Below are 27,299 nucleotides of genomic sequence, written 5' to 3'. Positions count from 1 at the left end.
ACAGTGCTGAAATAATTAAAAATACTGAATCACCAGTTATAAGCTGGTTGAGTATACTCAGCATGGAGCAAATTGGAACAGAATAAAACAATTCTTATTTCCACACTTAAGGTTGCTCTGCTACCCAGCTTTGGAACTCATTACCATCCAAGCTTGGAAATAATGATTCATTCTCACTTTTCAAATCTAAACTTAAAACTCATCTGTTTAAGACTGCTTTTTCTCTTTGATTATGATTGCTCTGTCTGATTTTAGTTTTTGTATTTTTAGTTTTTTTTTATAATATAGTTTTTATTTACTCTTTGTTCAGTGTCCTTGAGTGTTTAGAAAGGCGCCTACGATTAAATCTCTGTCATTGTAAACTTTTTCTTTAATTTCTTGACAAAGCACTTTAAGCTATAGGTTTTTCATGAAAATGTGGTATAGAAATAAATGTTGTGGTTGTGCCAGTCTCACATATTTAGGCTTTTAAATAATGACCACATGAGCAAGTCATATTAATGGAAAACTCCACCCAAACATTTTTTATGTTACTTGCATGTTTTGTAGTGATGACTGACAAGAACTTTTAATCTCATGTTTTCATGGAGAATGAACTTTTACAATATAATACAAGCCAAGGTGACTAATGCTGTACAACAGCAAACAATAATAAATGTGGATTAAGAAACATGAGTAATGACAGATATCTTTATTCCCCTTGGATATTTTTCATATCTTTTGCCATTGTACAGAATTGGCTTGTATTATATCACAAACTTTATCGTCATCCTTTAAACACACTAAGTAAATAACATAAAAAATACATTTTTGAGTAGAATATTCCTTTAGGGGAAAGGTCCTAAAAAAACATTAAGAAAGGCATCAAGTTTGGTCGGTTGGTCGATAAGAGAGATTTTTTTTAAATAAACTTTATTTTGCTCAATAATAGAAAACACGACACATCAATATTATACAGTTAATAAAAAAGCAACAATTTCACAAAAAAATGACTCCACCACTACTCCCCCAGTACACTTCTCCTACACTAAACATACAGTCAAGTCAAGTCAAGTTGGGGAGCATGCACTGGTACAGTGCGTTGCAACACCCCCTACATGACAAAACAACTCGGAATCCCGGTTTGCAACCAACCAGGCAGACACGCAGTCCAGTCCCACCCTCCGGAAATGACCCTCTATGTGCCGCAGCCAGGTGTTACGTGGGCGACTCCTTGGCCTGGTCCAGCCACTCGGGTCCCCAACAATGAGGATCTTATGAGCAGAATCACCTTTGGGGAAACGTGCCACATGGCCATAGTGCCGTAACTGATGCTCCCTCACAATGCAGGTAATGTGCCTCATTCGGGACTCCATGAGCAACCGCTCATTTGACAGAAAGTCAATTCAGGTCACTGGATAGAATCCATGTCTCATAACCACATAGCAAGACAGGAAGCACCAGGACTCTAAAGACTTGGACCTTCGTCCTTTTGCATAGATATCGGGAGCGCCACACACCCCTTTCCAGTGACCTCATGACCCCCCCATGCTCTCCCAATCCGTCTACTGACTTCGTAGGAAGAGTCACCATAGACATGAATGTCACTGCCAAGGTAAGTGAACCACTCAACAAGGTCGACACTCTTTCCGCACACAGACACATTGCTGATGGCTGTGCCCAAGAGGTTATTAAAGGCCTGGATCTTTGTTTTTATCCAGGACACTCACAAGCCCAGACACTTAGATTCCTCACTCAGTCTCTTAAGCGCCCCGAACAGAGCCTCCATTGACTCCGCGAAGATCACAGCATTGTAAGCAAAGTCAAGATCCATGAAAATTTCTTCACCTACAGATGCCCCACAGCCGCTGGACCCCACGACCTTGCTCAACACCCAGTCTATACAAGCATTGAACACAGTAGGAGCAAGAACACACCCCTGACGAACCCCAGAATCAACTGGGAAAAACGCAGAGGTCCTGACTCCACTCTGCACAGCACTCACAGTACAAGTGTACAGGATGGCCATGATATCCAGCAACCTCGAGGGGATCCTGCAAGCCCTCAGGATGTCCCACACGGCAGCTCGATCAATTGAGTCGAACACTTTGTGAAAATCAACAAAACTGCAAAGAAAATCTGCTGATATTCGCATCTGCGCTCCATGAGAACCCTCAGTGTCAGGATGCGGTCGATGGTAGACTTCTTAGGCGTAAAACCAGACTGTTCTGGTCTAGGGTAGGTGAGCAAGTGACCACGGATCCTATTGAGGACAACCCTAGCAAGGACCTTACCCAGCACCGTAAGCAGTGTTATCCCCTTGTAGTTGCTGCAATCTAGGCAATCACCCTTCCCTTTCCAGATAGGGACGACAAGTCCCGTTTACCAGTCAGCTGGGATAATGCCAGTCTCCCAAATGGAAGCAAAGATTGCTTGAAATGCCAGGAGGACAGCCTTACCACCAGCCTGGGGAAGTTCACCCCGGATACCACAGATCCATGCAGCCTCCCCCCCAGACAGCTGGTTCACCACCTGTGCAATCTCAGTGAGATTGGGTGGTTCACAGCTAATTGGAGGATCAGCCTCAAGAACTGTGGACCCAGAGATATCCAACGTCCTAGCCGGAGGATCAGCTTTGAACAACTGCTCAAAGTAGCCAGTCCAGCGGGTCACAACTGCAGTGTCATCCGGAAGGACCGTTCCATCAGCTGCCCTGACTGCGACTCTCCGAGGAACAGATTCAGATGTGAATTCCTCTGTAAGCATGATGTGGGTCGCTACACCACAGATGGTGTGTCACTTGCTCACAGATTCCTCTAACAAATGCCTCTTCATCTGCCCTCAGAGCTCTCGCAGCCATCCTTCTCAGTTCCCAGTACAGACCAGAGTTGCCATTGAGCCATGCGCTGCGACTCCTCTCGATAATATCCAGGGTGCCCTGCAAAATGAAACACCTCCTTCTGGGAACACCGGTAACACCAACACAACCCTCAACAACCTTCAGGGTCTGGTCATGGAAGGTTTCCCACAACACATTAGGATCGGCAGTTATACCCAAATCTGAAAGTTCCTCACACAAACTACGTGCAAACTCATTAGAAACAGCCTGGTCTTGGAGTCTGGCCAAGTCCAGGCTTATTTTCCTAGTAGGTGGTAACCTACTGGACCTAAGCTGGATCCTAAGAATAGCAACAACAAATGTGTGGTCAGAATTCACAAACTGGGCACTTCTGTAGATCCTGCAGTTTTGCAAGAGCCTCCACAAATACATTCAAATAATTATCTCTGATAAATAAATAGATAGGCACATTTATAACAAGAAAGAAACCATTCATACTTAGTTAATTAGACAGGCAGACAGATGGAGCTTTATTTGTCCCCATTTTTTTAAATTTATGTACAGTAATCCCTCCTCCATCGCGGGGGTTGCGTTCCAGAGCCACCCACGAAATAAGAAAATCCACGAAGTAGAAACCATATGTTTATATGGTTATTTTTATATTGTCATGCTTGGGTCACAGATTTGCGCAGAAACACAGGAGGTTGTAGAGAGACATGAACTTTATTCAAACACTGCAAACAAACATTTGTCTCTTTTTCAAAAGTTTAAACTGTGCTCCATGACAAGACAGAGATGACAGTTCCGTCTCACAATTAAAAGAATGCAAACATATCTTCCTCTTCAAAGGAGTGCTTGTCAGGTGCAGTGACTGTCACAGAGATAGAGAGAAAAGAAAACAGATCAATAGGGCTGTTTTTCTTTTAAGTATGCGAAGCACCGTGGCACAAAGCTGTTGAAGGTGGCAGCTCACACCCCCTCCGTCAGGAGCAGACAAAGTGAGACAGAGTTTGTTTTTCAATCAAAAATCAATACGTGCCCTTCGAGCTTTTAAGTATGCGAAGCTCCGCGCAGCATGTCGTTTCAGGAAGAAGCTGCACAAAAGATCACAACGTGAAGATAATCTTTCAGCATTTTTAGACGAGCGTCCGTATCGTCTAGGTGTGCGAACAGCCCCCCTGCTCAATCCCCCTACGTCAGGATCAGAAAAAGTCAGCGCAAAAGAAAGAGAAAAGTAAGCTGGGTAGCTTCTCAGCCATCTGCCAATAGCGTCCCTTGTATGAAATCAACTGGGCAAACCAACTGAGGAAGCATGTACCAGAAATTAAAAGACTCATTGTCCGCAGAAACCCGCGAAGCAGCGAAAAATCCGCGATATATATTTAAATATGCTTACATATAAAATCCGCGATGGAGTGAAGCCACGAAAGGCGAAGCGCGATATAGCGAGGGATTACTGTATTTATTTAGTTATTTGTCTGCTCCCATTTATTGTTCCCCCTCCCCAAATAAAACAGAAGGGGAAAAAAGAAGAACCCTTTTATGGAAAAGGAAAAAGTTTTTGATAGCTTATCACATCCACGTGTACTAAATGCATTCTACAAAATTTTTGACTCAAGATTAACCTAAATATGGCCATATTATTTCCTGTGAATAGCTATGTGTGTCATCTTAAACATGAACAATCTTCTTTAACTGTATCACAACAGTTCACATACCAAAGAATCACAGCTAAGAAATTATGTCAAGCCCTATTCAAATATAACTTTGGTAACCTGCCTAAATGAGTCAACCAACACATCATCAACTGGCTACGTATTCATCTCACATTACCTGGCAGAATTAACACTGTTAAAACTAATACCTTCCTGAAATTGTAATATATTTTGTCAGTGCATTCCAATATACATTATATTAAGAAACTGACATTTAAGATACTGGACACAATAGAAACATTGATTATTTGGTATGCAAAAAGGCAATGGACAAAATAAAACTAACAATAGTTCTTCAAAGAGCTACAGCAGAGAGAAAAGTTCAATACACTACCAAACTTTAGATTTCATTGTGTTGCAAACATATGTATTATGAGACTATAGTAGGAATCAGAAAGAGACAAAACTTGCACTGGTTTGTTTAGCCATGCAGAGGAAATCCTGTATGAATTCCTACCTCTATACCTTGAGCTGTTCATCAGTTACTATTAATTACTGACAACTATGTGGAAATCTGAAGGCAAAGGTTTTACTATCAATTCCACCCTTATAATTAAGGCAAATATATATATTTCATCTATTCATAAAGTACATATTATTTAACATATGGAATATTGTCAGTATTTCAACATTTAGAGATTTGCATAATAATAAATAAATTTACATGTTTTGAACAGCTTAGCATTAAATATAACCTCTTATCAAAACATGTAATTTACTTTATTCTAATTAGAGATATTGCTTGGAAAAAAGAAAGACCTTGTCAAAATCCCTCAGTTTGGATTTTGTAGTTGCTATAAAGATATACAGTGCATCCGGAAAGTATTCACAGCGCATCACTTTTTCCACATTTTGTTATGTTACAGCCTTATTCCAAAATGGATTAAATTCATTTTTTTCCCTAGAATTCTACACACAACACCCCATAATGACAACGTGAAAAAAGTTGAGATTTTTGCAAATTTATTAAAAATAAAAAAATTGAGAAAGCACATGTACGTAAGTATTCACAGCCTTTGCCATGAAGCTCAAAATTGAGCTCAGGTGCATTCTGTTTCCCCTGATCATCTTGGAGATGTTTCTACAGCTTAATTGGAGTCCACCTGTGGTAAATTCAATTGATTGGACATGATTTGGAAAGGCGCACACCTGTCTATATAAGGTCCCACAGTTGACAGTTCATGTCGGAGCACAAACCAAGCATGAAGTCAAAGGAATTGTCTGTAGACCTCCGAGACAGGATTGTCTCGAGGCACAAATCTGGGGAAGGTTACAGAAACATTTCTGCTGCTTTGAAGGTCCCAATGAGCACAGTGGCCTCCAACATCCGTAAGTGGAAGAAGTTCAAAACCACCAGGACTCTTCCTAGAGCTGGCCGGCCATCTAAACTGTGCGATCGAGGGAGAAGGGCCTTACTCAGGGAGGTGACCAAGAACCCAATGGTCACTCTGTCAGAGCTCCAGAGGTCCTCTGTGGAGAGAGGAGAACCTTCCAGAAGGACAACCATCTCTGCAGCAATCCACCAAACAGGCCTGTATGGTAGAGTGGCCAGACGGAAGCCACTCCTTAGTAAAAGGCACATGGTACATGGCAGCCCGCCTGGAGTTTGCCAAAAGGCACCTGAAGGACTTTCACACCATGAGAAAGAAAATTCTCTGGTCTGATAAGACAAAAATTGAACTCTTTGGTGTGAATGCTAGGCGTCACGTTTGGAGGAAACCAGGCACCGCTCATCACCAGGCCAATACCATCCCTACAGTGAAGCATGGTGGTGGCAGCATCATGCTGTGGGGATGTTTTTCAGTGGCAGGGACTGGGAGACTAGTCAGGATAAAGTGAAAGAAGACTGCAGCAAAGTACAGAGACATCCTGGATGAAAACCTGCTCCAGAGCGCTCTCGACCTCAGACTGGGGCGACGGTTCATCTTTCAGCAGGACAACGACCCTAAGCACACAGTCAAGATATCAAAGGAGTGGCTTCAGGACAACTCTGTGAATGTCTTTGAGTGGCCCAGCCAGAGCCTAGACTTGAATCCGATTGAACATCTTTGTAGAGATCTTAAAATGGCTGTGCACCGACGCTTCCCATCCAACCTGATAGAGCTTGAGAGGTGCTGCAAAGAGGAATGGGTGAAACTGGCCAAGGATACAGTGGTGTAAAAAACTATTTGCCCCCTTCCTGATTTCTTATTCTTTTGCATGTTTGTCACACAAAATGTTTCTGATCATCAAACACATTTAACCATTAGTCAAATATAACACAAGTAAACACAAAATGCAGTTTGTAAATGGTGGTTTTTATTATTTAGGGAGAAAAAAAAATCCAAACCTACATGGCCCTGTGTGAAAAAGTAATTGCCCCCTGAACCTAATAACTGGTTGGGCCACCCTTAGCAGCAATAACTGCAATCAAGCATTTGCGATAACTTGCAATGAGTCTATTACAGCGCTCTGGAGGAATTTTGGCCCACTCATCTTTGCAAAATTGTTGTAATTCAGCTTTATTTGAGGGTTTTCTAGCATGAACCGCCTTTTTAAGGTCATGCCATAGCATCTCAATTGGATTCAGGTCAGGACTTTGACTAGGCCACTCCAAAGTCTTCATTTTGTTTTTCTTCAGCCATTCCGAGGTGGATTTGCTGGTGTGTTTTGGGTCATTGTCCTGTTGCAGCACCCAAGATCGCTTCAGCTTGAGTTGATGAACAGATGGCCGGACATTCTCCTTCAGGATTTTTTGGTAGACAGTAGAATTCATGGTTCCATCTATCACAGCAAGCCTTCCAGGTCCTGAAGCAGCAAAACAACCCCAGACCATCACACTACCACCACCATATTTTACTGTTGGTATGATGTTCTTTTTCTGAAATGCTGTGTTCCTTTTACGCCAGATGTAACGGGACATTTGCCTTCCAAAAAGTTCAACTTTTGTCTCATCAGTCCACAAGGTATTTTCCCAAAAGTCTTGGCAATCATTGAGATGTTTCTTAGCAAAATTGAGACGAGCCCTAATGTTCTTTTTGCTTAACAGTGGTTTGTGTCTTGGAAATCTGCCATGCAGGCCGTTTTTGCCCAGTCTCTTTCTTATGGTGGAGTCATGAACACTGACCTTAATTGAGGCAAGTGAGGCCTGCAGTTCTTTAGACGTTGTCCTGGGGTCTTTTGTGACCTCTCGGATGAGTCGTCTCTGCGCTCTTGGGGTAATTTTGGTCGGCCGGCCACTCCTGGGAAGGTTCACCACTATTCCATGTTTTTGCCATTTGTGGATAATGGCTCTCACTGTGGTTCGCTGGAGTCCCAAAGCTTTAGAAATGGCTTTATAACCTTTACCAGACTGATAGATCTCAATTACTTCTGTTCTTATTTGTTCCTGAATTTCTTTGGATCTTGGCATGATGTCTAGCTTTTGAGGTGCTTTTGGTCTACTTCTCTGTGTCAGGCAGCTCCTATTTAAGTGATTTCTTGATTGAAACAGGTGTGGCAGTAATCAGGCCTGGGGGTGGCTACGGAAATTGAACTCAGGTGTGATACACCACAGTTAGGTTATTTTTTAACAAGGGGGCAATTACTTTTTCACACAGGGCCATGTAGGTTTGGATTTTTTTTCTCCCTAAATAATAAAAACCACCATTTAAAAACTGCATTTTGTGTTTACTTGTGTTATATTTGACTAATGGTTAAATATGTTTGATGATCAGAAACATTTTGTGTGACAAACATGCAAAAGAATAAGAAATCAGGAAGGGGGCAAATAGTTTTTCACACCACTGTAGGTGTGCCAAGCTTGTGGCATCATATTCAACAAGACTTGAGGCTGGAATTGCTGCCAAAGGTGCATCGACAAAGTATTGAGCAAAGGCTGTGAATACTTATGTACATGTGATTTCTCAGTTTTCTTATTTCAAGTAAACTTTTTTCATGTTGTCATTATGGGGTGTTGTGTGTAGAATTCTGAGGAAAAAAATAAGTTTAATCCATTTTGGAATAAGGCTGTAACATAACAAAATGTGGAAAAAGTGATGCGCTGTGAATACTTTCCGGATGCACTGTAGGTAGTATCTTAAGAATATACTGTACATAATCGGAGATATATTTCAATTACATTTTCAGACAATGAATGGAAGTCATCTCATGGTAAAATGTACTACTTTTCAATTTGTATGAAACTTTGTTTCAACTCTGCTCAAAATACACTGCACATCTTTGCCGAGTCATCCCATTTAAAAATGAATCTCCGTGTAGAACCTAATTATTAGTAATGCTATCAGGCCCCTGCTTCACATAGTTTATATATTTTGAGATTACAGCCTGCACAGATCTTACTAGAATGAAACTATTGCTTATTTAGCAGGGAGTCCTGTATTCACAATATTTCCTCTTCTTCCAACCATAAATCTGTTCGGGGTACATCCAATTATAAACAATCTATTGTGACCAATTACACAATACTGCTAAGCATGCTGTCTTATTCTTGATAAACTGCAGTACTAGGGTGTTGTGCCATGTTAGCCTTTATGAATGTAGTGAGAAGTCAAGAAAAATGACACCTTTTATTGGCTAACTAAAAAGATTACAATATGCAAGCTTTTGAGGCAACTCATGCCCCTTCATCTTGCATGAAGAAGGGGCATGAGTTGCCTTGAAAGCTTGCATTTTGTAATCTTTTTAGTTAGCCCAGGGGTGGTGAACTCCAGGCCTCAAGTGCCGCAGTGGCTGCAGGTTTTCATTCTTACCAACTTCTTAATTAGTGACCAGTTTTTGCTGCTAATTACTTCTTTTAATTAACTTGACTCAGGCCCCATAATTGTTTCTTTTTCTTTAATTAGCAGCCAAACAATAATGAGACACAAAACAAGCCACCACATGACCAGCTCCCCTGTGCCCATTACACAATATCTGAAATTAAAGAGAGGTGATGTTCTTGGTAAGGTTGATCTCTCAGGTCACCAAAACATTTTGACGGTGTTCTTAAAAAGAACAGAAAAACAACAGTTTTCGAAATGTGTGCTGTGGCAGAATGAGAGCAGCAACAAGCCATGGAATTATGTAACAGGTTTAATTAACAGCAAGAATTGGCTTATCATTAAGAAAGTGATTGGAGAGAAATTGGTTGGAGTTTGAAGCCCCAATTTAGCTGGTCATCTGTTAGCTCGTTTCACATCTCATTTCTGCTTGGCTGTCATTCAATGAAGGAAGGAATCAATTCAGAGGGCTGAACTCTTCTAACAGGGCTATTAAAGTGATGGGGAAAAATTAATTAGCAGTGAAAACTGGTCACTGATTAGGAAAAGGGTTAGAATGAAAACCTGTAGCCACTGCGGCCTTCCAGGCCTGGAGTTCGCCACCCCTGTTAGTCAATAAAAGGTGTCATTTTGCTTGACTTCTTGATAAACTGCACACGTTCTCACTAAACTACTATACACAATAGGAATTTTTACTTTAACTATTTTTTTAAATCTCTTTAAAATTGCTACAAATTTCTTTAACAGAAACAGTTTGAATTTAATTTAGAATCGGATGTTCATTTATTAAAGCTTTCCTCAATTAATTCATTTGGATGTTTCAGTATTTCTGAGTTAATACTTTGCATTAGATTTTTTTGTATGATCTGATTTTATCTGAATAATAGGTGCTGCTGTATGTCTCACTTATTAGCAATTTATTAATTCTAAGTCAAACCTTAAATTTAGCAAAATATATCTTAAAAAGACAGCAAATAACAAAAATGCCTCAAGAAATATCTATAAATTGATCATAGAATGAAATTCTATTGTAAAGAGGTAATGGCTTAGATAACTGAAAAGGCAAAACTTAGTTTACTCTGCATTTTCTCTTAATTTCTAGCACTAACAGAGAGAAAAAATATTAGGTAACACTTTACATTAAGTGTCCATAATTACACTGTAACTACTATGTAATTACCTGTATAAGTACAGTGTAACTACGAGTTATTACTCTGTACTTACTGTGTAATACAAAGTAACACTATAGTTAGTTACTCAGTTGTCATTGTTATTCCACTGTTTATATAATTACAATGTAACAATTTATCACTGATCCAAAAACAAGTGTACTTGCATAGTTACATTGTATCTATACTTTCAAAATGTAATAAAAACATGAGGGTATGTAACTACTGCTATGTAACAGATGTTACATGGTCTAGGCAGTTGTAATGGAGAATTGAATTGAATTACAGTCGACCCTTGATATACGACCGGCCTGACATGCGAACAACTTGCTTTACGACCAAAATTTTTGTTTTGAATTACGACCAACATCTTGCGTTACGACCCGAATGCGGTCACGTGTATCCACTTGTGCGATTGTAAACAAACAGCCGAGATTGTTTGTGGACGTAACTTCGGTCAGTGCAGTGATTTATAGAATTTATTTCGATAATTGCTAAGGAAGGAAGCGAAGGTAAAGAAAGCAATCACAATCGAAACGAAGAAGAAAATTGTGTGGAAATATGAGAGTGGCGTTCAAGTGACCGATCTCGCTAATATGTACAGCATGTCGAAATCGACCATCTCGACAATTTTACAAAGAAAAGATTTGTATAAGGAAACTCCTTCCAAACAATAATCACGTTCCATTTCATTTTCCTCCTCCTTCCTTCCTGCAAGCCAAAGATGTCAACTTAAACGGTGAGTACAGTATGAAATTGTTGTTTTTGGTAGGCTAGGCACTTTTTATAACTTTTTGGTTACTACATTAGAAAAATTATTGGTGTTTTTGGTAAATTATGCACATTATACAACCCTTTTCTATTAAAAAAAGTTAAGTAAGTGTTGCTGTGGGTGGTTCAGAACACATTAAGGGAATTTCCATTATTTCTTATGGGAAAAATAGTCTTGACTTGCAACCAACTTGAGTTACAACCAGCCCTCGCGAATGAATTTAGTTCGTAAGTCAAGGGTCCACTGTATTATACTCATCACTAACATTATACTGCCAGACTTGCATCATTCAATCAAGGTAAACAGGGTCGCAGAGCAATTCCAAGCATCACCGGGCACAAAGCAGGAAATAGCCCAGGATGTGGAGCCATCACATTGCAGGGCCCACTGACAAACATACCAGCACTCACGCTCACACACATATGGCCACGTAACCCAACCTACATGTCCATGGGATGTGGCAGTAAAACCCATGAAGAAGACATAGGGAGACATGGGTAGAACGTACAAATTTTACACACATATCTCCAGACAGAATTCCATCTCAGGATAATGGATCCGTGAATGCAGGTTCTGCTGACATTTATATACAAATTACAGAAAATGTAGTAAGGATTTTCTTATGTGTTTATTAGCACATCTCATCAATGCTTAACGTAAAAGCTACAATGATTCAGCTGTTCAGTAAAATAACACTGCAAAGTGTTCATATATTTTAGAAACTTCAATTGTAAAGTAATATAACTTACTGCTTTGATGCCATGTTTAGATGCACATAATTCTTGACTGCCACAAGATATATGCATAATGTACCATAAATATATAATAATGGCAGACAAGCATCTTAAATTCATGCTACTCCTGTTATGGCGCTGTCATGCATTTATCTTCTTTAGGAAATGTTAAAATAAACCCTCTCACTTGGCACATTAGATGTGTGCATTGAATGGTATATGAGGGGGCACTCAGAAATTCCTGGAATGGCTTAAAAAAACAAAACAAAAATCTTATTACACAACCTACAACATTTCCATTTTATTCAGTATCTTTGTTCCAGTGCTTCTTCAATTCCTGGAAACACTTCCTGTACTCATCTCTTTGTTGCCTTGTCTAGTACTTCCCCTGTGATTGTTTGTTTTTTTTTTTGTTTTTTTTTTACCAGTAGGAAATTGTCTTCCCTCTAGTCTCAATTTTAATTTTAGGAACAAAAAGAAGTCACAGGAAGCAAAATCTGGCAACTTCAGGGACTGCATAGCAACAACCACTTTTTTTTTTTTTTTTTTTTGTCAAATCTCTGACTGACAAAGAGGTGTGTGCAGGTTTCACGGTCATTGAGGAAAAATGTATATTTGCCAGCAACGCTGCTTCTGGACATTTTATTCCCAATGTTTTCCTACAGATGCCTCAGCATTTCCCTGTAATTTTGTGGATTAAGAGTCTATTCATGCAGAACAAACTCTTTATTAACATGTCTGTTAATGTTGAAAAAATGCAATCATTGTCTTTATATTCTCCGACCTTTTGTAAATACTGTTTCTTTTTGCTGTGTCTTGTGCAATAATTTATTTCATTTTTTAGTGTGCTTGTATTTTTAATGGATAGTCAAAATTTTCTGTTTTTTTGGAGAATCCATTGTAGATGGAAGTTTTTAAGCAAAATTCTTAGTGTTTTGTAACTTTAGACAGACTATTGTTTCATGGCCATTACAGACTGGGCAGAACAAGTAGCTTAAAAAGCTAAAACAATACCCATTAATGTGGTAGAAAAGTATACTTAATTTGAGAAAAAAAAAGCCTTTGTTTCAGGGTAACTCTGCAATTGCTCTTTCTTTTTTAGTATTTGGTTGTCAGAAAGAAGGGCATACAGTAAAATTTAGTTAAATGTGTATTTGTTGTGATGTTTCCTTATGTCTGTTTTGTGATGGTACTTTTTCTGTGCTGACATAATCAAATTGCTTTAAATTATGAAGAGAATTAGTATGGTGGATCCAGGCTGATTCTTTAAAATAAAACTTTTAACAAAAGCACGGGGATGCAGATAGAAACTTAGTAAGGGAAAATTGTACACAGACCTTAGACAGCTTTTCTTAAAGACAGAGAACTAAACACATAAGAAATATATTACTGTGTAATGTGGTAGGCAGTAGGACTTTAGTGTTCTTCAAAACCTGACCTGATGTCATTTGAAGAAATTAGGCCAATGGGATTAACAAGCTTTCTGGGCTGTATGACCTGTTCTCATCTGAGTTTTTCTATGTTCTAAAGACAGTTATTTACAAAAACTACATTGGTACTGGATTAAAACATTAAAATGGTCTTAAATATCAGATAATGGGAAAGCATGTTTATTGTATTAAAAGATGCACAATACTTTCTGGTCATGAAAGGAGCTGTAAAAGTCTGTTGGTCTAATGTTACAGTCTTTTAGCACAGCCAAGACACTACCTCACTCTGGCCATCTCTCCAAACTCACTGACTATGCATTATACCAGAACCATGTTGGTGCTAAATGGTCTCTACTTGTGTTACACAATATGGACAAAAATGTATCTTGTAACTGTATTACAGTGTATACTGATTACCATGCTTCCAGTAGAAGCAGTTCAAGGATGATCAACTATGATTAATTCAGTGCTTTTTATTAATCTGTCCATCCATCCATCCATCCATATTTCCAAGCCCTCTTATCCAAAGAGGGTTGCTATAAGGGGAAATTAATTTCTTCTAGTAGCAACACAGAATATATTGACATAGTGCACTAAAAACTAATAAAAAATTGCAAAAACAAGACGTGTTTCATATTAAATTTTATCTGCTAGAAATTTGCCAAAGCCTGTATACTATCCAAGTCCCTCTATAGATAGATAGATAGATAGATATAACAATTTAGCTGATTCTACATCATATACTGTATCCTTCCACCTAGTTTGTTCTCATCTGCAAATGGAATCAACTTACTGAGGGATCAGACTTCTGAAAATCAAGATAAGTAATATTATATGCACCTCTCTGATCATGATCTTTTGAAGTTTCCTTACAGAATTCCACCATATTAGTGAAAAATGATCTTCCTCATCTGAACCCACGTTTAGTATTTTCTAACACTCCCTATAGATTTTTTCCTAAATAGTTCTTTCATTAATTTGCATGCTAACGTATCTCCTATAACTGGCAAGGGTGGCACAATGAGAAGAGGTATTGTGCAGTCTAATGGTTATAGGCAAGAAATCTGCCCAAGCAGTACCTCTTAACATACCATAGCGAAAAAAAAAAGCCAGTAGCAAATATAATCTAGTGCAGTATATTTATGGTGATCATGGTCATGATGGTTTCTAATTTTAAATCCAAGTACAGAATGTCAGTAATCAAGTCATGCCATGCATGCAAAAGTTTGGGAACCCTGGCTTAAAATGTCTGTTACTGTGTATAGTTAAGTGAACAGAACATGTTCATCAAGAGGCATAAAGTTAAAGATGAAAGATTTCTTTAATATTTTAAGCAAGATTACATTCTTATTTTCATAATTAACAGGTACAAAATACCAAAAAAATGACAAGAACCTGCATCAAAGGTTTGGGCATCCAGCATGGTCTGTATTTAGTAACACACCCTTATAAATGCTTTTTGTAGCCAGCTATGAGTCTTTCAGTTCTACTGTGGGTATTTTTGCCCATTCATCCTTGCAAAATGCTTCTGATTCTGCAAGATTCTTGAGCCGTCTTACACGCACTACTCTTTTAAGGTCTATCCACAGATTTTCAATGATGTTTAGATTGGGGGGACAGTGAGGGCCATGGCAAAACTGTGAGCTTGCGCCTCTTGAGATATTCCAATGTAGCTTTTGAGGTGTGTTTCGGATCATTATCACATTGTTGGATCCTCTTTTTAACTTTAATATTTTTACAGATGGTGTGATGTTTACTTCCAGAACTTGCTGATATTTATTTGAATCTTCCCTCTATGAATGACATGTTCTGTATGCCACCACCATGCTTAATAGTTGGAGGGATGTTCTTTTCCTGGAATTGGGCACATTTTTTCTCCAAACATACCTTTGCACTTCTAGCAATCCAACGAGCAGTTCTTTCAGAAAGTTTTCTTGGTCTTCCAGACCTCAACTTGACGTTCACCGTTCCTGTTAACTGCCATTTCTTAATAACATTATAAATTGAGACCTTGAGAAAAGATATTTGAGGCCTCAAATATCTTATGGTGCCCAAACCTTTGCATGTGTGTATATGTGTGTATATATATGTATATATATATATATATATATATATATATATATATATATATATATATATATATATATATATATATATATATATATATATATAGATATATACACACACACACACACACACATATACACACACAGTGGAACCTCGGTTTGCAAGCATAATTCATTCCGGAAACATGCTTGTAATCCAAAGCACTCGTATATCAAAGTGAATTTCCCCATAAGAAATAATGGAAACTCGGATAATTAATTTCACACCCACAAATATTTATATAAAAATAATTAATACAAAATCTTCACTCTAACGGAATCACTGCTATCTGTTCACTCATTGGAGTCTTTTTCTTTTTTTGCGACTTTAACAAGAAAACCTATCCAATGACAGTTGCTTCTGCCTGAAAAGTCACTACACTTGGACACAAAATAAAAAAAATGCTTTACGCACTGTAAGGTTTATAAACTCTTTTGGGATTCCCCCCTTGCATAACAACATGTGAGCGTCCCAAAGCAAGCAACCGCAGGCTCCCAGCGCTATAGCAGTTCGCCGTAAAAGAGAATCAGAAAAGATCACGGTCAAGCTATAAGCGCTTGCCGTCGATGGGTGATGCAAGGAACATTATAAATGCAAGAGCACAGAATTACTTAGTAATCAGGCAGGGTCGTGACCAGGTTAGTGGCTGTCTCTCTGCATAGGAGAGCGGTAGATCCCGCTACAATAAATAACCGTGCTGTTCCTGTTTCACACTGAATAAAGCTGGTTTTGCTAAAGTACTGACACTCAGCCTCGTGGTTTGGGGTGCATGACAGGGACTCGCACGTTACAGCACACATACACGTGGTCACCATGCTATAGTAAACAGTATACGCTCATATGGATGTTGACTATATGAGTGAGGCACGCCTACTGAGAATGAGTATGGGAGACAATTACCCACAATCCCCACGTGACGCTCGGCAGACAGAGTAGCATATACATACTACTCATATTGCAAGACCTCGCTTGTTTATCAAGTTAAAATTTATTAAAAATTTTAGCTTGTCTTGTAAAACACTTGCAAACCAAGTTACACGCAATCCAAGGTTTCACTGTGTACACATATATACACACACACACACACACACACACACACACACACATTATATATATATATATATATATATATATATATATATATATATATATATATATATATATACACACATACATATACACTAACTGTCCCCCGCGGCTCTGCCCACGTAGTAGTGAATCAGGACAAATTTTAAAAATCAATACAAAAAATAAAAAGAAATGTAATTCTAGCCAAGCGGAAGGTAGGTACACTCCAACGTCAAACTGTTTCTGATTGTGTTCAACTCTGATGGGACAGAGACCCCCACGTAGGGAGAAGAGCACATGGTCGTGATATCTCTGCCAATCAGCAGCTACCCTCTAAAACACAAGTAGCTCTAATCTCTCTCTCAATAACGTCAAATGTTACTCCTTAACAATCCGTAGATAATAATGTCTGTTGAACAAACAGGTATCACTAGCTAAGCAGAGGCAAGATACGCTCCAGCATGTCAAATATTAGTATGAGATTGCCTATTTCTTTCTGTTTTTGACTTTTTATTTTATTCCTTTTTATTTATTTAAACAACTTCTGTAAAAAGCCAAATTCCAAACATCCTGGGACAAATAAAGTTAGTTTGTTCATTCATTCCATTCAAACATTCTTTTTAGCTATCTAGTGTGAAGAGAAGACTTGAAATGCCTTTTATTGCCTTGCACTCAGTTCACAATGCCTATAAGGCAGCAAAATGTAGTAAGACACCAAGTAACACCATACCAGAGTGAGCACAAGGGTTGTTAATGTAAATAGTGCTGTGTTTGCAAGTACACAAGAAAGATATAGTAACCTATTACAAAACGAGAAATTCTCATAGTTGAGTACAGATTGGTTTGATGGATGCACAGCAATGCATTTACAGTGAGCTCTGTACTATACTTTTTTTAGGCAATGCAGTTAAACATTCCCAAACTGCAAAGATCAGAAGCACAATCTGAGTTAAAGTTTCACACAGATGTTGCTTTGGATGCAAGACAATGTACAATAGTTAAAGTAAAAATTGCTGTTGCTTGTTCTGCAGTTACTTTGAGTTAACAGTGAAGGACAAATGGTGAATGCCAAAAGTATATATGCTTTGCATTCTACTAGTTTCTTTCACAGTGATGTACCACATCACAAAGACGCGAAGCTCTGTAGATGGAGCTCTCCAAAATATAAATCTTTCATATAAATATCTTAATGCAATAACAACAGCTCCAAAATTTCTTAATGGTTTATTAACGAAGAAAATGAATGGTGAAATATTCCTATCTTCAACCAAGTAGACACTGCATTAGAGGTAAGGTGCTCACGTTTAGACACAAGAAGCTCCTGAATATTTTGCATGCTAGGTATAGCAGTTATTTTAATCCAAAACAATTTTGTCCAACTTAGAAGAAATAAATGCTCAAGTTATAACAGAATCTTGATGTTCTCAGATGCCTAGGACACAAATGTTCTATAAGCAATGATGTAGCAAATACCTAACCTTCACTGACTTTCAAAAATGTTGTTTCATTTATGATTCTTGAATTAACAAACACCTAACCTAAAAACACAATGAATGTCCTATCTTAATGCAGTGCGGTGTCTTTGTCCAGCCAACATATCTTCCCAAATGTTCAACATGAAACAGACATACTCTGCATTTTTCAATCAATAAGAATTCAATACAAAGTGATTTGATATTACAAAACAAAGTTGAAGACTGAAAATTATTTAAAGAGCACATTTATATAAAGAAATATTGCATGTGTGCTAAGTGCATTATTATTCCACATTCGTAATAATGCCATTTGATACATTACAGACAATGTAATAATATTATTGTGAGCCTCAGAGTAACTTAAACGTCTTAAGATAATATCAGAAATGTCCTATACTTTGTTAAAACTATTTTCATGCTCAATAAATATATGCCACCAAGAAAATCTAACTTTTTAAACTTGGCCACCACCTTTATACAGTATTGTGACAGTGTAAGTGAGGTTTGTGAAATTTGATAGCAACTTTTCTTATTCTAAACAATTTTTAAATTTTTTTTTTTATAAAGATAAGGGTAACAACCAATTAAGAAAAGTTCATCATCAAAAAAAGAATAAGGACCCTAGCCCACCAGCACCCACCTCACCCCATTCAGAGATGGCTGAAAAAAAAAAAAAAAAAACACTGTGCTAAAAGCATGCCATACTCATCCAGGTTAGAACAAAATTAGTTTTAATAAGTACTAGGGGGCTCTGCCTCCTGCTCACTTTGCTCGCCAACCCCCAGGTGGGTGCTATGCGTCAGCCACTTCGCATCTCTGCTGCTCGCATATGTGGATTTCACTTTCACCAAACAACAAATCTTTTAATTCTCAAGGATACGCCTCTTCATTGGGAAGAAACGCTACTTTTCCCAGATGTCAACATGAATTAGACAATCTACAAGTTTCCGACTTAAAATTTAAAGCTGAACAATATCTACATATTTCTGTCATATCACCTATGTCCATATATTCGATCTCTTTTCGCTGTTCCGCTATTTCACTGAGTAATAATTTCCGTTTATTAGCGCTAATGCGATCTTTACTATCAGCTCTTTGAGACTTTCGAATTTTAATACTTTCATAATCTCTAACCTGCTCCGCATGTGTATCACTGCAACGTTTTTGAACCTCTTTATGACGTTCTACTTTGTCTTCTATTCTTTGTCTTTTATTTCTGACCCCGCTTGCGAGCTGAGTGTGCAGGAACTGTGTCCGACGATAGCATTCACACAAATGAGAAGTGACTGGACCATGGGCGTGGTTGTACATGTTTGAGAGGAGGGCGGGACTTGTCAAAATCTCTTGGCAAACAGTCTTGTCTCACGGGACATGAAATTCTCTCTCGCAGGACTTGAAATTATCTCTGAGAAAGTCTTGTCCCTTTTATAATAGAGAGAAAATTCCTTTTTCTAAAGAAGATATAGTGGATGGAGAAGAGAAATTAATGCAAGCAGCTGAAACTTCAAAAGGAAATAAGTTATAAAATAATGACTAGGATAAGAGAAGAAGAAAAAAATTTAAGAAGTAAAAAAGACTGTCAAGAACAAGGAACAAAAACATCCAAAATGAGCAAAAAGGAGGGGATAATGGAATCCACAAAGATGCAGCAGGAGGGCAGAATAAAAACATAAGAAAAAAAGAACCAGGCTCTTTAAGGGAGCATTAATTACAAACTGGGTCAGGGGGCCATTAAAAATCATTTTAAAGAAGTTGTACAAATCCAGTGGAAAATGTTATATTGAATAAACTGGTGATTAGAATTTTTAGAGCGATTTTTGACTTAATTGAAGACTGAATCCCAGTTCAAGGCTGAAGAGGGATGCAGATCTGAAATCCACTTAACTGAAATAGGAAGAGGCCTTTTATATGCTGTCATGCATGGACTTTAGAGGACTTCCTCGCAGGCTCAGTCAAGGTATGTAGTAACCCACCGAGACGAGAGGGGACGCTGCTGCTAATGCTGGCATCTCCTTCTTTCCCCAGAATGCTGAGAAGTTGCTTAGTGAAGGCATCTGTCCCATGCCCCTTCCAGTCCAGATGCCATAAAACCCTGGGCATCCGAGAAGGAGGTATCATTACTGGCTAGAGCTACACACCGGACAGTGCATTGCTAGAAGCGGCTGCAACCCTGCAACTCTTTGTTTCCTGAATTCTTGCATATGGAACACACAAAAAAGAGCATTATTTCTTTTGTTTCGTTTTTATCGCTGTCCATGGACAATAAAAGGGATGACATGTTGGCACCCCAAAATTTCCTCACTGTTTTTTTCAAGCCCCTTCATTCCTGCACCCAACCACAATGTATCATGGAGACATGCATAAATCATGGACACTGGTTTGACTAGTAAACAAAATTGAAAAAAGGATAATATAAGATAGGAGAGGATAGAGATATGCCACGTTTTGAGGTCTGACTTTACGTGCAGGAAAAAGAAAAAAGTGAAGGGAGGTACTAAAAATGAAGAGAAGAAAGTGTGGGATGAAAGGAACTCCAACTCCCCACAATGATCGCAAAGTGCATGAATACCCAAAGTTGACCACCACAGAACAGAAATTGGAAGCCTAGCAATATTAACAGACTTATTATGAAAGTTATAGGTTTGTGAACACCATTTCAGAATCAGAATATCTTTATTGTCATTTTAACAAATACAACGAAATTAGGTGCAGTCCTCTGCACAACCTAAGTTGTATATGAAGAAGGTGAAGAGAAGGGACAAAAAGAAAAAACAAATAGGTAAGTATCAAATAGCTCTGGAGAATTCAGCTTAATGGACCTTTTCTGTGCTTAAGTGCAAAATACTGCAGTGTCATTTTTGCACAACATTGGACATATCAGAAAGAAATGAGAACAATCTACTACTTGCAGTGTTCAAATGAGCTGGAAATGGAGCTGAGACGCTACATCAGTGACTATGTGTATGTGATAAATAATGTATGGGATGGACTGAAATAGCTGGATTGGGTAAGTCTAAGCTACTTTGTAACAGCAATTCTAAATAAGACCAGGTGTCTTTAAATTTATACATCAAGTTATTTGGTCACCTGTGTAAAATTTTCAATTCCATTAACTCCTGGAAAATTGCAGGGGTTGCTATTGGACTCCTCTGTTGAATATGACTCAGAAAAAATTAACTAGGAGCATTGAAGTGTGCTGAAAATAGCTTTAAGAATAAATTTTAAAAAATAAAAACACAGCAGTTCACCTTTTTCTAAGACACTTTAAAATGACCAGGATAGAGTCACATTTTTACATATATATATATATATATATATATATTTTTTTTTTTTTTACAAACAAATGGAGTACAAAGTATGTTTAGTGACTTGTTCAGTGTCGTAGAATAAGCTGTAAGTGGTAATGAAGTGAACTAACGTGCTGTAAGGACTATCATATTATGGGACTGCTGACAAAGGGCATTTATGAAGTCAGAAAAGAAATTAAATGATTGAAAATTTCTTGAGGAAAAATAGAGCCATGAAGTAGTTGAAATAGGATTCAACAGTCAGCACAATAATGACCAAATAAAGGTAAAACCAACTCCTAGGCAGCCTAATCACACTCCACATCTGAAATATCCATTGTATTTTGCACAATGTTCTGCTTTTAACCAGCTAATAAAACAACGCTAGAGTAAATAATTTCTACCATTACCTTGTTATAATTATGTTTTAGGGAGTAAATGTTCTGAATCATAAGCATAGTCATAAGCAAAAGAATAAAACTAAAAATATTACCACAGGTCTACTTATATACCTGCATATTCCTGTTTTCATGAATAAAAAGTGCAAATACATCATTCATTCTTGCTATACAAGGACAAATTATACAAATAAAACATATGCAGTATACACAGTATGATATATACACTGTATACATATCCATTTTGTGTTTATATGAAATGAGTATGATAGAACACTATGCTTTCACTATATATGATAAATACCGGTAATAAACACTTACATGTGTTAATTATCCAGAGTCAGATTTCTACCACAGCTCGTAAATATTTTCTTCTCACTGCTTACAGTGTTTTTATTCCAATAATACATTAGTAAAATGTAGTTGTTTAGGTACTCCGTTGATCGGCTTACTTGTGCTACATAAGAGTGTGTGCATTCCAATCAGTCAATTAAATAAAATAAATATTATAGTGAATATTTATATGCATTTCACTATTATCTGCTTTGATGATTTGGATGGTTAACTGCAGCATATCAATCTTCATTCAATATGCTGTTGCACCTGTTAGACTCAGCACTATGGAAAATATGAATAAGAATAAAAGTAGGTTCTTATTTATTTACATAGCTGCCTACATTAAAAATTACAATTCAAGTAAGAAGAATTCTACTTTACAGTCCATGCCAATATCATTCTGTATATTGTAAGAGCAGATCTGTGTTTCCCCTCGTCGATGATGAACATTCAACTACAGGACTTTCTTTATTAAAATCAATCAAACTCTGCTGAGCTACTGATTGCCTTTCAAGTCTGTTACAGTTTAAGAATGTTAGAATTTCATTTTCAGCTCTTAGTTTTAACTGAACATTTGGAATAATCAAGGAGGTTACTGTAAAGCTCCATTTTCCACAGAAAAAAGCCAATATGAAAACTGATAAACAAATATTTTAGAATGTTACACACTCACTAATTAAAAAAAATATAATAGCACACATTTACATAAAATATGTAATGAAAGGTACTGAAGTAGCTTTCAACAGTTTGAATATGAAGCTTACCTTTCCCTAATAAAATCAGATAACTCCTTGGAAGAAATTTGCCCATACTTCATATTATGGTAAAGCACATCAAAGCCACTGTTCTTTTCCCCCTGAAACAAAAAAGAAAAAATATGAGAGATGGAAGTGAACAATACGGTGCAAATAACAATACATACATCTGCTAGTTTTAATACAATAAAATAAGTTACCATTCGAGACTTGTTTATAATGAAAAAATGCATTGTCCGTAATACTGACAGTTGGGAAGTAAAGAGGCCTTTATCAGTAGTTTTCATTCTGGCCATGGTGGTTCTTGAAAAACACCTTGTGGTACATTCTCCAAAGGGATACTAGAATGAAGTAGAGTAACAGAAGCTGCTGCACTCTTTTACACTCTCTAGTTCGCAGGATTTGAATAATTCATTAAAGCATTAAATAATTTAAGGAGGCCTTTATCATTTATGAATCTTTAAAAATAACAATTGAATTTTCCCTTCAATTTTCCATAACAATATAAATGGCTTTCTGTATAGTCTATGCCTATTCTAATTTTAAAAATGTTGATTCAACCTTTAATTCATTTTAATGTCTTTCAGGTATGAAAAACAACACTGTTAAACCTGCTTAATCGAAATCATGTCACTGGAGGAGAAGCATATGCTGGTAGCACCAGGATCCAGTAAGGAAATGGCTCTGGACACAGTTTCAGTCCATTAAAGGGTTCCCTCATGGACACACACACACACAATCACAATCACAGTGGCGTTTTGGAATTGCCAGCTGACAAGTCAAACACACCTTTGGGGATACAAAAAGATAACCCACATAAACAATGACTGGGCATGGGATTCAAACCCAAGATGCTGAATCTGTGAGACAGCAGCATTACCCAATGTGTTAAGGTTCCACCTATAAAAAAATTAAAATGATAAAAGGATTTTGACAAATAATGTGCTATGCTTAAAATAATAATAATAATTCATTACATTTATATAGCGCTTTTCTCAATACTCAAAGCGCTCGCTATCCACACAGGGAGGAACCAGGAAGCAAACCCACAATCTTCCACAGTCTCCTTACTGCAAAGCAGCAGCACTACCACTGCACCACCTGTGAGGACGAAACAACTTAGCATCCTAAGTAAGCACTGGAAGATAATAACTTGCAATGCAGGAGAGTCAGCAATCACTGAGGTGTTGTCCTACCATTTCCCAGACAAGCATTCTTGATGCCAACTAATTTTCTCCAAATGTGACTGCTACATGCCTTACTATTGAGCAAGATTTCTTCAACTGTTGAACGAGGCTCAAATTCACATAGTTTAAACTGTAAAACAGGAGGAAATAAGGTCCAGGATGGAAGAGTTTTTTTCTGTTGATAGTCTATATTCCTGCAATTTCTTTGTCTTCCTCTAAAGCTGTAATACCATTCTTGTTTTCCCGAGATGAAAATTACATTTTAAATGTGGTCTAGTAAGTACATTATATAGTTTAAATACAACTCCTCTATAAACTTAACGTCTGTACTTGTGAAGACGTGTAGTTGAGCATGTTGTTTAATTCTCTTTTAAATTGTACCTGCACATTCACAGTAAGTACTGTATATTTAGAATGAACGTACAAACCTTATAATTTACCTGCACTAAATCAGAAAGAATGGTGTTGTGGATAAAGAAACAGACTGGAAGCCACAAGTCTTTTGATTCCATTCCAAAGTCAAACACATCGTGTGACCCCAAGCAAGTCACATAACCTACCATTGCTATAACTATAAAAAAAATATACGTAGACGGTTATGCAATATATACGGTACTCTTAAAGTACCTTGAAGTGATGTTCACAATAGAGAAGGTCCATATAAAATAAAGGTGGGCTGTCTTTACATTCTTTTAGCGTGCATTATATTTACAATTCTGAAAAATATAATTCAAGTTGACACTGATCATCACTTGCAAACACTACCTAATTCCCAAAATCAAAATTACATGTTAAAGACACTACACTGGAGTTTGTAAGGGAATTCTGAAGTATACCTTATACCTAGCTAATTATCTTTTCAGGAGATTCCTCTGCAAATAAGGGAAACACCAGTAATTACCTGAAATGTAAAACAGATGCAATGTAGCATTTTTTAATTAAAAGGGACTGCTAAATTCTCAGTATGTAATTAGTATTTCAGACAGACAATGAGGTTTAAACCATGACATTGCTCAATCAATCCTCACCTCTGACTTAGTGTGAACAAGTTACTTAACATGCTTCTCCTAAAAGTGTGGAAATATATTGGAAATAAACTGTGTAACAGCGTCAATAGCACATTGCAAAGGCGTTGTCTTTGACTTGACCATTTCATATCCCTCCATTTTTTCTTTCTGAGTCATTCTTTGGTGGATTTGCTTGAATATTTATGATCACTATTTTGTTGTTAGGGTAGCTTCAGTTTTCTAAGGGTTGCTTTACCATTCTCATCAAATATTCCCTAACACAATGTGGAATTCACAGCTGGCCATTCAATTAGTCAAAAAAATTAGCTTCTCACCAGAATGCTTCTGCTGCCATGAATAACAGTTGACATGAGGTTCTTTAGGTCAAAAGCTGTTTTTGGTTTTCACCAAACAGCAGCACTTTTGTCTAGAGGACATGCTTCCAAGAGTTCTAGTCTTCACCTAGTTGTTGTCTGGCAAACTACATTCCAGCATTTACAATCTTTTTTAAGAACAGAGGCTTCATCCTTCCTGACCTCACATGTATGGCGAAATTGTTCAACCAGCTGAAAGAGACTGCACAAGTCACTTGGCCTGCTTCTTCTAAAAAGGATAAAAATAAATGGAAAAAACTGCTATTAGGCAAGACTTGCCTGTTAATCAACTGAGGGTATTCCAAGGTTAAACTAATTCAAACGTTATTGTGCAAAACAAATAAATGGTTTTAAAAAAACAAAAAAGGCTTAAATATTTTCCACGTAATTAATAGTTAACATCTTGTATCAATTTAAACCCTACTGAATACAATTGACAATCACAGGCGACCAGAGCCTTTCCCCAGCAGCAGCAATAAGTGCAAGGCAGGATTTAGCCCCAGAAGGGGTAAAACGTCTTTGTAAAGCCCTCTAATGCATATATCCACATTCTCTGTGAATAGTGAAATTTAGAATCATCAGTTATTTAATTTAACATGAATGTGAGAGGAAAAGCTGGAACCCAGTGAAAAACCAAACCTGACACAAAGAGAGTGTAGAAACTCCTCAGAGGACAACCTGAAGCAGAGTTCAAAACTGGGGTTCCCGGAACGAGTGGCAGAGCAGGGTTAATCACTGCATTACTGTGTTGGTAACGGTGAAATGTTTAACAAAAAAAACCATATGAGAAGATAAAATGAGTTCAGCCTCACCAGCTATATGTGTATTTATACCTTTATAAAAAAATTAATTGATTAAAAACTATATAACTAACCTTTCAATAGCAATAAAAATATCTGGCAGACTTGCTAAAGAATCCTTTATGAACTGTTGTTTCCTTTTTTTTAGCATACGTGCAACTCTTCAATATATATCTCCTGTACTTGCATATTTTATATACATATGTACTTGTAATTTTGCAGAGGGTGGCAGACCTATAAATACATGGGAGTGCAGCTGGATGATAAATTGGACTGGACTGCCAATACTGATGTCGCCTCTTTCCTCTCTTGCACAGAACTATACTTCCTTAGAAGGCTGGCGTCTTTCAACATCTGCAATAAGATGCTTCAGATGTTCTATCAGACGGTTGTGGTGAGAGCCCTCTTCTATGTGGTGGTGTGCTGGTGAGGCTGCATAAAGAATAGGGATGCCTCATGCCTAGACAAACTGGTTAGGAAGGCAGGCTCTATTGTAGGCACGGAGCTGGACAGTTTGACATCCGTGGCAGAGTGACGGGCACTCAGCAGGCTCCTGTCAATCATGGAGAATCCACTGCATCCACTAAACAGTGCCATCTCCAGACAGAGGAGTAGCTTCAGCAACAGACTGCTGTCACTGTCCTGCTCCACTGACACACTGAGGAGATCATTCCTCCCCCACACTATGCAACTCTTTAATTTACTCAGGGGGGTAAATGTTAACATTATACACAGTTATTGCCTGTTGTACCTTCATTTTTATCACTATTTAATTTAATATTGTTTTTTATCAATATGCTGCTGCTGGAGTATGTGAATTTCCCCTTGGGATTAATAAAGTATCTATCTATCTACTTTACTTTCTTAAATAGATAAACCCAAATGGAACAATTGCACCCAATTTTAAAATCTCTATTGTATACTTCTGAGATTCTGGCTAACATATTTTTAACTTTGTGATACATTTTTAACAACATAAACTTCATTGGTGCATTTACAATGAACCAATACTTGTCATTTTTACATATTCTTAACAATAATATTGTCAACTAGCCAATATCAAGTCATATTATAGGCAGTGGTTGTCATCAATATGGAGCATGACTTGCCAACTCTGACTCCAATCAGC

General features: G+C 37.6%; 1 protein-coding gene across 3 annotated transcripts in view; it reads right to left on the bottom strand.

Annotated features, from left to right (window-relative positions):
* Positions 1-27,299, bottom strand: part of fcho2 (FCH and mu domain containing endocytic adaptor 2) — a 144,085-nt gene that overhangs the window by 81,656 nt on the left and 35,130 nt on the right. For all 3 annotated transcript variants that reach the window (XM_028805664.2, XM_028805663.2, XM_028805665.2), the window contains exon 2: positions 22,812-22,903. In XM_028805664.2, the coding sequence (XP_028661497.2) occupies positions 22,812-22,903 (92 nt within the window). The remainder of the gene's footprint in view (positions 1-22,811; positions 22,904-27,299) is intronic.

The sequence above is a fragment of the Erpetoichthys calabaricus genome, chromosome 7, assembly GCF_900747795.2.
Source record: "Erpetoichthys calabaricus chromosome 7, fErpCal1.3, whole genome shotgun sequence".
Lineage (NCBI taxonomy): Eukaryota > Metazoa > Chordata > Cladistia > Polypteriformes > Polypteridae > Erpetoichthys > Erpetoichthys calabaricus.
This window is presented reverse-complemented; position numbering and strand designations above follow the sequence as displayed.